This window comes from Bos mutus, chromosome 22 (assembly GCF_027580195.1).
Source record: "Bos mutus isolate GX-2022 chromosome 22, NWIPB_WYAK_1.1, whole genome shotgun sequence".
In the NCBI taxonomy this organism is placed as follows: domain Eukaryota; kingdom Metazoa; phylum Chordata; class Mammalia; order Artiodactyla; family Bovidae; genus Bos; species Bos mutus.
Window position 1 is genome coordinate 17,020,018 of NC_091638.1, and position 11,702 is coordinate 17,031,719.

Here is an 11,702-nt window from a genome sequence, read left to right on the forward strand (position 1 = left end):
GGGATACCGGATACTGGCGGTAGTTCGGAAGACAGTAGCTGAGGAGACACACTGGAGACACGGGTAGAAAAATAGGGTCTGACTTTATTCAAGTTCTGTCTCCTGCCTCAGGCCCCATCCCGCGTCCTGTCCCCGGGGCCCCCGGGGGCCGGAAACAGCTATCCAGGGCGGGCTGCAGGGCCCGGGACACTTGCTCCGCTCTCTCCGCGAGCCGCCGAGGGCGGGGGGCGGCGGATCCCTGCAAAGTCCCCAGAAAGTCGGGCAGCTGTGAGGGCAAAGAGAAGACTGGCACGCTGCGGAACAGGGCGGGCACGGCGTCCGCGGGCAGTAGTTTGTCAAAGTAGGCCCCGATGTAGCGGCCGGGCGCGCGGCCCTGCAAGAAGTCCGGCAGCACGCAGCTGAGCGAGGCGGCAAAGGCATCGTGCGGGTCGTGCGCCCTGGGCGCCGAAGTGGCATCCTGCAGCCACTCGCGGCACAGCGCCACGGCCCCGGGCGAGAAGAGCAGGACCACCACGCCGCCCTCCTGCAGGGTCTGGCGCCGCTGCGCGTGGAACCAGGCCAGCGCTCCCTGCGCGCTCAGATCGCGACGGCTCCACAGGTCCACGGCCACGCGCAGCGGTAGCTGGCACAGCGCCGAGGCCAGGGCGCCCACCAGGCGCTCGAAGCTCGCGTCGTCGGCGGAGTAGAGGAGCAGAGCCGCGCGGCTCCGGGCGGCCGCTGCGGGAGAGAACAGAGCGGGAGGGAGACGTGAGCTGGCCCGAGGGCCGCTGGGGGCGGCCCCCCGCCCCGCTCTTGCTCACACTCACCCCCCGCGCGGATGTTCTCCTTCAAGAGCCTCAGCCACCCTGCGAGGGGAGAGGAGCGGAGGCAGCCGGTCAGCCCGGTCCCCGCTTTCTCCTGGCCAACTTCCAGTCCTGCCCCTGGGGAATGGGGAGCTGGGAAGCGCTCACCTTTCACACGGCTCATTTTGAGAAGAAGGAGAAGGAAAAGCACAGCGGCCAAGAGTAAGCAGGCCAGCCAGACCAGGGCCCAGCGCTGGTGGATGTCTAGGAGAATTAAGGGAGAAGATGGGCTTGTTAAGAGACCCCCACTTCACGAAGGAGAAAAACTGAGGCTCAGAGAAATGAAGAGAGTTGCCCAAAGTCAGAGCTCATAGGGTCAGAGTACAGGGTATGAACACAGATCAATCTACATGGGTGACCTTGGTAAGTGACTTCACCTTCTGCCTCAGTTTTCACCTCTGTAAAACTGAGGTAACAGTGGTATCTACTTCATAGGATTCTTGTGAGGACTGTATGTATTGATCCACATAAAGCACTGAACATAATGCTGAGGGAACATAGTAAGTGCTAAGATGTCTGCTAAGATTATTGCCCCCACTCCAAGGCTAGGGTTGCTAGACTCTTGACCTCACTCTCTTGGATGACTGCAGCAGCCTTCTATCTGGTGTCTCTGACCTCTTTCTTTTTTGCCTCTAACTCTACCACATAGCTCAGTTGGTAAAGAATCCACCTGCAATGCAGGAGACCCCAGTTCGATTCCTGGGTCAGGAAGATCCACTGGAGAAGGGATGGGCTACCCACTCCAGTCGTCTTGGGCTTCCCTTGTGGTTCAGCTGGTAAAGAATTCACCTGCAGTGCGAAGACCTGGGTTTGATCCTGGGTTGGGAAGATCCCCTGGAGAAGGGAAAGGCTACCCACTCCAGTATTCTGGCTGCAGAATTCCATAGACTATATAGTCCATGGGGTCCCAAAGAGTTGGATACAACTGACTGACTTTCACTTTCACTTTCATTACCACAGGGCGGCCCAAGATCTTTTTAAATGCAAATTTGATTATAGCCTTTCAAAAAGTTCCTGCTATTCTTAATATAAAATCCAAATTGGTTACATTGGTTCCCAAGGCCCTACAATGGCCCTCATGTCCTCATCTCATGACAGAGGTCTACCTCTCAAAACACAATCACAGTGGCCACCTTGGAGTTCCTCAAAAAATCACCCAGGGTCTTCACAAAAATGCATCTTTACCCACCCCCTTCATCTAGCTCAGCCTTCAGAGTTCACTTCCAACCTTTCCCCTGAACTCGCCTGACCTAGATCAGCTCCCCTCTGTAAGCATTCAGGGCTTTGGACACTGGCATGAGGACAAGGATTTTGTCTCTGGTGATACTGGGATCACCAGATTAGTTTGTGAATTAATGAAGGAATTACCCTCTGGTTGATCTTAGCCAGGGAAGGACAAGGCCATTCATTGTGTGTGCTTCCCTGGGAATGGTCCCTGTCAAGATTCCAGCTCCCTAAGGGCAGTTCTTGTAATACTCACACTTGTCCATGGGGCAGGCCCAGAGTGCTCCCAGGTCATTGTCCCAGAGCTGTAAGATACAAACAAAAGCAAATCCAGGGCCCCAGCTTGGTGTTCCACACTCACCAAGTTCCAGTCCCAAATTTGCAGCCTTGACCATGCATATTTCCCTCTACACACAGCAGGTTGCCACAAGCTGCTCTGCTTTGCCCATGCTGTGCCTGTTTTCTGGACTGTGCCTTCCTTCTGGTGCCAGAACTGGCCCACAGGAAGAGACCCTTACTTGAATGTCCCCTGGAACCCAAAGCTTAACACATTGGTTATCGACTGTCTTAATCCAGTGGTTATCTGTTTGCTGGTTTCTTACCCAGCAGTGAGCAACTTGGGGACAGTGGCTCAACCCTTAGGTTCCCCTGGGCTGGACAGAAAATAAGCACATGGATGGATGGGTGCTAGAGGACAGTGAGGAGGACCCTGCCCCAGAAGGGTTCTCACTCTTTCCTGCTAGACACAGTAAGAGGTAGAAAAAGTTTAAGATAGGGTTTGAAGCCCCTTGCCTTTTGGCATTGGGAAGGGCCCTCCTGCCACCTACTTACCTGTAGACACTGGCCCGACTGCACGTCTTGTAGTAACTGCTCTCCAAGGCGAGCTGCCCTCTGCCAAGCCAAGGAGTGGGGGCTGTCACCTAGAGGCACCACACCTAGGCGACCCACCAGGCTACAGGTGGGTGGAATAGTTGGGGAGGGAGGCTGGGAGACTTCTGAGAGGCCATTGAGAACAAGGTCCAAGTCTAAGTCACCCCCACATTTCCAGAGACCAGCACAGGGCTTGGCTTGAAGGAGGGGAATGTGAAGAGAGTGAAAATTTGAGGTCAGGTGTGAGATGGAGCTGGAAAGGGACAGGGAGGAGGGCCCGCCATCCCTCACCGTGGATGCCCTGCTGAGCAGTGGGGTGCAGCCACTGGGTTCCAAGGCACAGAGGGAACCATTGTCCTGGGGGCCTCGTGTCTCCACCAGCAGCATGTCATCCTTGCGAGGCCCCAGGGAGTCTGGAAAGGGTGAGAGCCCACTCTGAGTTAGACCCAACCCAACCCTGCTCCATGTCTGACCTTCACCCAGGGGCTGGCACTTCCTGGGCTCACCCCATTGCAGTGGCCTTGCCCCAACCTCCCCTGAGGTTCCACTCACCAGCCCACAAGCACTCTTGCAGCTGTAGCTTCTCCCAGGTGCTCACCTGCTCAAAAGAGGCCAGAGTTAGAGACATGAGGAACAAAGAAGCTGAGGCCAGAAAAATCAGAAGAGAAGGAAGGAGCAACAAGGGGGAGGCCTGTCAGGTTGGGGGAGGAGGTGGTCTGGACTCTGGACCTGAACTTAGGCAGATCTAGCTTCAAGGCTGGTTAATGAGGAATCACTCCATCTTTCTCAGCCTCAGCCTCGTGAGGTTATCTGTGCTAAAGGGTCTGACAGCCCTAAATTGCTTCCCTGTTTAATCTCTAAACTGTGTCTGAACTTTTTGTGATCCCATAGACTGTAGCCCACCAGGCTCCTCTGTCCACAGGATTTCCCAGGCAAAAATAGTGGAGTGAGTTTATTTCCTTCTCCAGGGGATGTTCCTAACCCAGAGATCAAACCTATGTCTCCTGCATTGGTGGGCAGATTCTTTACCACTGAGCCACCTGGGAAGCCCAGCCTAACTTAGCTCTTTTCATTTCTTTAAAAAAATAAAGTTTGTTTTTGATGTGGACTATTTTAAAAGTCTTTATTGAATGTTACCGTATTGCTTCTGTTTTATGTTTTGGCTTTTCAGCTGGAAGGCATGTGGAATCTTAGCTCCCCAACCAGGGATCAAACTTGCACCCCCTCCACTGGAAGGCAAAGTCTGAACCACTGGACTGCCAGGGAAGTCCCTACTCTTTTCATTTCTGATAGCACTTTATATACTCCCTTCTCATCTAACCACCTTTTCAAAGAAGCTTCATCTGACTGCCCCTCTTGAAATTGCAACTACAACCCTCCTTTATCCTTCCCCATCTTTTTCTATAGCAATTATACACAATTTTAACAGACTATGTAATTTACTCATTATGTCTATTGTCTGTCTTTTTCCATTAGAACATAAGCTCTCTAAAGGTGGGAATATTTATTGGTTTTATTCACTGACACAGCTATCCCAAGAGCCTAAAACAGTGCTTGGCATATAGTAGGTGCTCAATAAATCTTGAATTAATATTTTTATAACCACCCTTTGAAGTTGTAAAGCAACCCATTTCTCCAGGTAGGGAAATGGGATAATTATAACAAGTATCAAAGCAGCTAAGGTTTGCTGAACATTTAGTTTGTGCCAGTCACCAAGGTGAAGCACTTATTTAATCTTCATCTGTGAAGTAGTTACTATTATCATCCCCATTAAATACATGAGGAGACTGACATTCAGACAGGTGAAGTGCCCAGGCTCGCATGCCATGCACTGCTAAAGTAAATAGTGGAACTCCTAAAGAGGAAGTTGGTAACCACTTTGCTCCAGGGACCCAAGGATAAAGTGGATCCAGAAGACTGGGGGTCCGTGCAGGTCCTTTCCCCAGCTCAGCTCTCTGGCGCCCCCTTCTTGCCTGGACACAGACGTTGGGGTGGCCTTTCAGCAAGGGGAACTCAAGAACCTTCTGTGGAAAGAGGGTAATGCATGAGGTCATGAAAGTGGGCTCCTGGGCTCCCCTTCCTTCCCCAACCCCAGGAACCTCCTGCCACTTCACTTACATTCACAGTAACATTTTCTCGGGGCAGCGGCGGGACCAGCGACAGGCAGGGGCCCCCATCCAGTGGCTGCCAGCACAGAGTGGCCTCGGCGGGCAGCGAGCATGGCGCGTCTAGCCGCCAGCCCAGCGGGGGAAGCAGCTGCAATCGGGCAGCTCGCCAGAGGTTTCGGTGTGCGCGGGGGTCTGCAGGCACAGGACAGGTCACTGCACTGCTCACCAGCAGGTCCCTCCCGCACTGCTCCCGCCCTGGCAGGACCTGTTCACTCACCCTCCCTAAAGGGGCAGATGCTGGTCCTGACAGAGTCGGGCTCCAGGGGCCACACCTAGAAAGGAAAGAGAGCTCCACAGGTCAGTTCAACCCAGCCAACCCTCTGCTTAAAGCCCTGGGGGTGCATTCATTCAGCCCCAAACAGTCAGCCCTCCTTGGCCCTCTTTATCCACTGTCCCTCATCCTCAGATCAGAAATATTTGGGGAGAAAATTCCAGAAAGTTGCAAAAAGCAAAACTTGAATTTGTCTACAGGAAACTGTTTACATAACATTTAGGTTGTATTAGGTATTATAAACAATCTGGAAATGATTTAAGGTATATGGGAGTATGTGAGTGAATTATATGTAACTACTGCACCATTTTATATCATATAAAGGACTTGAGGATCACAGACTTCGGTATCCACAGAAGTCCTGGAACTAATCCCTCTAGGATACTGAATATAGAGGGAGGACGTATTTTACAAACATATGGTCTTCCTGTTCTCTGCAAAGTCCTAGAATTGCACACATTTATTCTTTCAGCAATCCCCATGCCAACATCTGGCAACATCTTCACTCAACAAATTTTTAATGAGTACCTACCATGTGTCTTAGCACTATGGTAGGCATAGGGACATTCGACAATTAAATCCACAATCACTTTGTGAGAACACACTACTTGCCAGGCACTGTGCTAAGTGTGAAGGACACATCCATCTATTCTCCATTTATTCTTCCAATAGACCTTTTAAGTGCACCCATTCTTGGCTTAGCCTTGTTCTAAGCACAGGAGAAATAGAATAATTTCTTCAGCAAACCTTTAAGAGCTACTTGTAGTAGGCATTGTGCTTGGCAATGAGAACATTTATGTGACAGCAAACATTTCATGAATGTCTGTTACATGTCCTAACACTGTGCTAAGCAGTAGAGTTTCACGCATTCATTCATTCATTAACTTAACAAACTTGATTAGCACCCACTAGATGCCAAGCATTATGCAAAGCTCCAGGGAACTTACTAAATGTGAATAGTTATTATTTCCTTGCCTTCAGGGAAATCACAGATTCGCAGTTGTAGTAAGAATAAAACATGTATACAAATTAATAAATCAAGCACTCCATTTATTGAGGATTTGTCTTGTGCAAGAAGAGACAGGTGCTCAAATAACAAAAGAAATAATAAATAATGAACAGAAAAGACAGAAATGCAAGAAGATTTGGAGGAGATAGGAGAGGCCTGGAGTTTGAACAAAAGCTTTGGGAAAGAAGTAACATTTGAACTGGAAGGATTAGGGTATATGAAAAAGAAGTGAGGGCATTTTAGGTAGTGAGAATGAGAGACGTTAATGTCAGAAGTAAAACATGGGACCTGATGACCAATTAAATGTACAATCAGAGGGAGAATGTATTATTATAGCATATATAAGCTGGAAGTGGCACACTTCCTTGTAATAGCCCTCTTAGGCTGGTACTGTTATTCTCATTTTACTTATAGGAAACAAGCTCAGAGAGGTGAAGTGAATTGCTCAAGGTCACAGAGCTAGGAAATGGCAAGAATCAGGATTCAAATGAGTCTGAGTTCACAACACAGGCTCTACTCTCCAGGGAAGCCCAGAGAGGGAACTAGAGGAGTGGCAGAAGCCTTCAAAGAGCAGGAAGAGTGTTCAGGGCATGCACAAGGAGAAGACACAGGACAGAAAAGGTCAAGGGGGCCAGCCCCTAGGAGCCATAGATTCCACCAGGCAGGTGAGGACCAACCCTCTCACCAATTCCCTGATCCCCTTCCCCGGGCCCCCGGCCGGACTCTGCTCCTACCTGAATACAGAGGCAGGGGACCAGGTCCGTGTGGTTCAAGGTAATGGTCTGTGGTCCAGTCTGTGGGACAAGTAGAAGGGGAGAAGCTGGAGAAGATGAGTAGGAGAAAGGCTGCAGGCCAAAGTTAAGGACACCAGGCGGGTAGCTGTTCCCCCACCGATGATCCTTGCTTTGACTGTGGGTGGCTGTGTCCTTTTCAAGGGTCCCCTGTGATAAGGCACTTGCAACTTTAGCATGGGCATCAGCCTATGGTGAGAATGGACTTGGGGAGGGGGAGGCCTCACCAGGTTACTGTGCCACCAGGGTTTTATAGGGCCCTGGACCTGGTTCCAGTACAGAGAGAGGCCGAAGCGCTGCTCCTCAGAGACGTCCAGCACCAGGCGCACGTCCTCGCCATCTGCAGACACGTTGAGCCAGGGCAGGGCTGCGGGGGGATGCAGACAGACAGTCTTCCCTCACCTCTTCCGCACACCCAAGCCTGGGTAATACCCACCCACTGCCCTTTGGAGTTTCCTTCAAACCCCTTAGACTAGGGGGCCCCTGGAGGGCAGAGCCTGTGTCTCCATCACGAACCAAACTTTGGCTGCATCCCAAGATGGAGCCCGTGTAGACCCCAGTAGGGGGTCTGGAGCTGGCTCTTCTCCTTGCTTCTCCCTCTGCAGCCAGAAAGTACCCTGTAACCACTAAAAGCATTCTCCTCTGCTCAGAACCTTCTGATGCCCGCCCCCACCACCTCACTCCCACAGTAAAAGTCAGGGTCCTTACAGTGCCTGCAAGTACTTCCCGTCTGGCTGCTGTGACCTCTCCAATCTCCTTTCCTAGCACTCATGTCCTTAATTAACCTGCTGCAGACACTGTCCTCCTTACTAACACTTAAACATACCAGGCACGCTCCTGCCCCAGGCCCTTCGCACTGGCGCTTCCCTCCATATGGAACCCTCTCCCCTCAGATACGCATATGGCTCCTCCTTCGCCTCTTTCGGGTCTTATGCTGACTGACCACTGCCACTCCCAACCTCCATATCCCTCTTCCCTGAATTTTCTCTATAGTATTAATTACCATCTAACTTACTGTGTATTTCACACTTCCACGTGAAATATGTGGAAGTGTCCTCTGTCACCTCTACTATGACCCTGACTCCCAGCTAGAATGTTAGCTCTGTGAGGGCAGGGATTTTTTTTTTTAATTGGTTTATCTCCAGTGCCTAGGGATATTCCTTGGGCAGAATAATTACTCAATAAATATCTGATGACTAAGTGAATCAAGGTCTACTAAATGAATAAAGACATGAAATCCGTGATGTGTATCTGTATATCAAAACCCTGGTGCTGAGCAGTCTTAAATGAATTACCAAAGAGGCATCAAGCTTAAGTTTAAGAAACTAAGCAGAAAATGAAGTTGAAATAATATAAGAGTTCAGAAGCCCACAGTGTTTCTGTCTTGATGTGCTGGTAGTTACACAAGTGTACACATATGTAAAAATTAATTGAACTGGAATTAAAATTAGTGCACTTTACAGTTTTCTGTATGTATGGTACACCATGATAAATAAAGTATTTTTTTTAAAGGAATGAAACAAAAGTCCAAATAGTTTATGTGAAAAACATCATCAGAACCTTGAGATCCTTAGCCCTTATTTTATGGTTTAAAGCTATTTTTATTTTGATATATTGGGGCGGGACAGGGGTTACACCATAATCCTGACCATGCTTTGGGCCTCTGGCTGTCTCTGGTATGAACAAATATTTGTTCTAAGGAGTGAGAATTCACCTTTGAATGCCTGGCACGGAGTAGGAACTACTGTAGATCATGTGTGATAAATGAATCAATGAGCTCTGTGAGTCTGTGGGGTGTGGCAGCCAGGCCTGAAGTTGACTCCCAGGGCCCCTCCCACTCCAGAACAAGCCCCTCCCTCCTCCCAGCCTCACTGGACCTAGCTCCTACCCCAGCAGCTCTGAATGTTGTCCTGGACTTCCAGACCCCTGCAGTCTGGGGAGAGATCACAGAAAAGCCTCCAGTGGGGTTAGGGGCCAAAGAAAGGAGGGGGGCAAACCAACCCCTGGGAAGACTCCCTGTCCCCTCAATATCACCCATATCTACTTCAGTGCCCACTGGGGAGCAATGTCACCTGGGGAGGCTGGGGGCGAGAGTGACTGAGTGAAGTTGGGACAAGCAAGGGGGTGAGTGCAGAGGGGCAGTTGCCAGTGGGGAGACAGACAAGGGGCCAGACTTGGGGCCCCTCAGGCTCTGGGGTCACTTACCAGGGAGCTGCTGCGTGAGATTGAGTTCCTTCTGGTACCTGGGCTGAGTGTAGGACCAGATTTGCACCTCAGCCCCCAGGGCAGCCTCGAAACAGTCAAATACTACAGAGCCCTGTGAGGAGAGGGTGGCGGAAGGCTGGTGGTATAAGGCTCAGAATCCTCTCCATGGACCCTCTCCACTCACCCTCTGCCCTATTCCCAACCAATGACTATACTGTATGCCCCCAAATTCCATCATGAACATGTCCTCAAGGACTCTAAGATACACACCCTCAGGAGGAGTGGCAGCAGGGCCAGTGAAGGGATAACACCCTCCCACTCAGTTAAGGGATTACAAAAGAAAAATTAAACTTTCTGAGGCTCTTCCGAGCTGGGCATTATACCAGGTATTTTACATATATCAACTCATTTAATTCTCACAACAGCCATATAAGATAGGACTATTCTTCTTCTTTTTTTTTTTTTTGTTGGGGGAGGCACATCTCATGGCTTGTGGGATATTAGATCCCTGACCAGAGATCAAACCTCAGCAGTGAAAGCTGGAAGTCCCAACCACTGGACTGCCAGAGAATTCCCGAGGTGGGGCTACTCTTATTCCCACTTTACAGACAAGCAAACTGAAGCATAAAGGACTGAAATGACTTGCCCACAGCCCTGCTGAGATTAGGACTTAAAGAGATAATGTACATGAAAGTACTTCATGAATTTCAGCTTTAGGAAGTGGTTAGCGTTATTATTATTTTGCATACCACAGACTGACCAGGCTGCACGAGGGCAGCAGGCACTTGCACCTCCAGCAGGACACAGTGGGCAGTAGGGTAGGCCTGGAAGGAGAGCACGATGTGGGCCTGGAGAGAGGCTGTGAACAACAGGGCGGGGAGGCGGTCAGGTCCAGGAGGGAGGGCAAGGCTCTGGGCAGGGACAGCTGGGTCGACCAGCTTCTTCTCACCGTTCCTAGGCTCCTCAAGCTCTGGGTCAGCTGCTCTTCTAAACTTCTCTTCATCTTCAGGATCTTCCCAGTACCCTGGAAGGGCCCAAGAGCAAGGCACAGGTCCAGCCTCAGCTCTGGGTTTAGCTTCCTTCCAGGAAGCTCGGTGCTTGGAAGCAGAGGCCAGGCCTGGGGCCTGGGGGTGGGCAGTGAGACCAGGCTGACTTGGGCGGTGTGCACTGGCCAGTGTCTCCAGGAGAATCTGAGGATGCCCCGGGCTACCTGACAGTCTCCTCCCACCCTGTCCTTGTGTCCACATCAGACACACTCACGTGCACCCAATGCCCAGTCACAGGATGATAGGCTCACCCTGCACGGCCAAGTGGATGGCCACGCGCACACAGAGGTCACAGTCAGTCTCCTCGTGGCACCTCAGCACCAGCTCTGTCTGCAAGCGTGTGGGCACCAGCACGGGGCCTGGGGCGGACACGAGGCTCCCAGGCAGGCAGAGCACGTCACCATCTGCATGTGAAGGGTGGGGTAGGTGCTGAAGCTGCTCAGACCCAGAGTCTGGTTGCACCTGACACCCCCAGAGGGCCAAGGAGCTTTGCGCTCTCCCTAGGCTGAACAGCTCCCATCCCTCTTCCCTGCTGCCAACCCAGGAAGATCTTTCCTCTCTAAAAGTAGAGCTACTCACCCCAAAGATGGCAGGACAGGCCCTGGGAGAGAGGTAAAGACAAGTCAGAGTTTATGCTTCCAGATCTAACATTCCCTCGGCCGCCGACTCTTTCTCCCTTTTTCAAGTCCCTCCCAGAAGAACTCAGATCTAGCTCTTGCCCCCTCCCCATTCTTCTCTTACCCCATCAGCACCCGACAGACCAGCCAGGGCGGTTCTGACAGGGATGGCAGTGACAGGAGCCAGGCTAGGGCCTCTACGGCCCCAGACCGAACCCGGAGCCTTCCTCAGCCCGCCCGGGGCCCCAGACTCACCGGAGAGCAGCGAGCCGTGTCCTGAGGCCCCACAACCCTCTCCAGAGAGAGGACCACGGGGTTCCGGCCCAGAGCCAAGGACAGAAGGAACCAGGGCACAGGCATCTTCCAGGTGCCAGGCAGCACCCAGGCCTGAGGCCCTGTCCTGCCCCCCCCCCGAGGGGGGGCAGACACCACACCTCTGCTCCCACTCAGCCGCGGGCCTCGGGGCAGGAGAGGCTGGAATCGCTCCTCAGCCTTGGGGTCCCAGCGCTGGCCTGCTCACGCTCGCCTCTCCCGGGAGTCTAGACTCCAGGCCAGTCCCAGCCACAGTGCTTTCGTTTTGGCTCCCGGCAGGCAGCCGTCTGTTCCCGCCCCGCCCGGTCCCTCCCACCAACACCAGACTTGGGAGCCAGCAGCCCTGG

General features: G+C 51.9%; 1 protein-coding gene across 11 annotated transcripts; it reads right to left on the bottom strand.

Annotated features, from left to right (window-relative positions):
* Positions 1-38: 38 nt before the first annotated feature.
* On the bottom strand, positions 39-11,643 carry IL17RC (interleukin 17 receptor C). Of its 11 annotated transcripts, XM_005907091.3 has the most exons (19): positions 11,299-11,643; positions 11,006-11,027; positions 10,678-10,830; positions 10,330-10,404; positions 10,130-10,239; positions 9,381-9,492; positions 9,064-9,108; positions 7,403-7,542; positions 7,119-7,178; positions 5,322-5,376; positions 5,055-5,236; positions 4,910-4,960; positions 3,489-3,534; positions 3,228-3,349; positions 2,898-2,957; positions 2,323-2,371; positions 951-1,046; positions 807-845; positions 40-717 (listed from the first exon to the last, which is right to left on the bottom strand). In XM_005907091.3, the coding sequence occupies exons 1-19, from the start codon at positions 11,401-11,403 to the stop codon at positions 89-91; spliced, it is 2,151 nt and encodes a 716-aa protein (XP_005907153.1). In that variant the 5' UTR covers positions 11,404-11,643; the 3' UTR covers positions 40-88. The 11 variants fall into 11 exon arrangements, with proteins under 11 accessions (XP_070216487.1, XP_014337423.1, XP_070216488.1 ...); XM_070360386.1 differs by lacking the exon at positions 4,910-4,960 and having other exon boundaries at positions 39-717; XM_014481935.2 differs by lacking the exon at positions 9,064-9,108.
* Between the last annotated feature and the right edge of the window lie 59 nt (positions 11,644-11,702).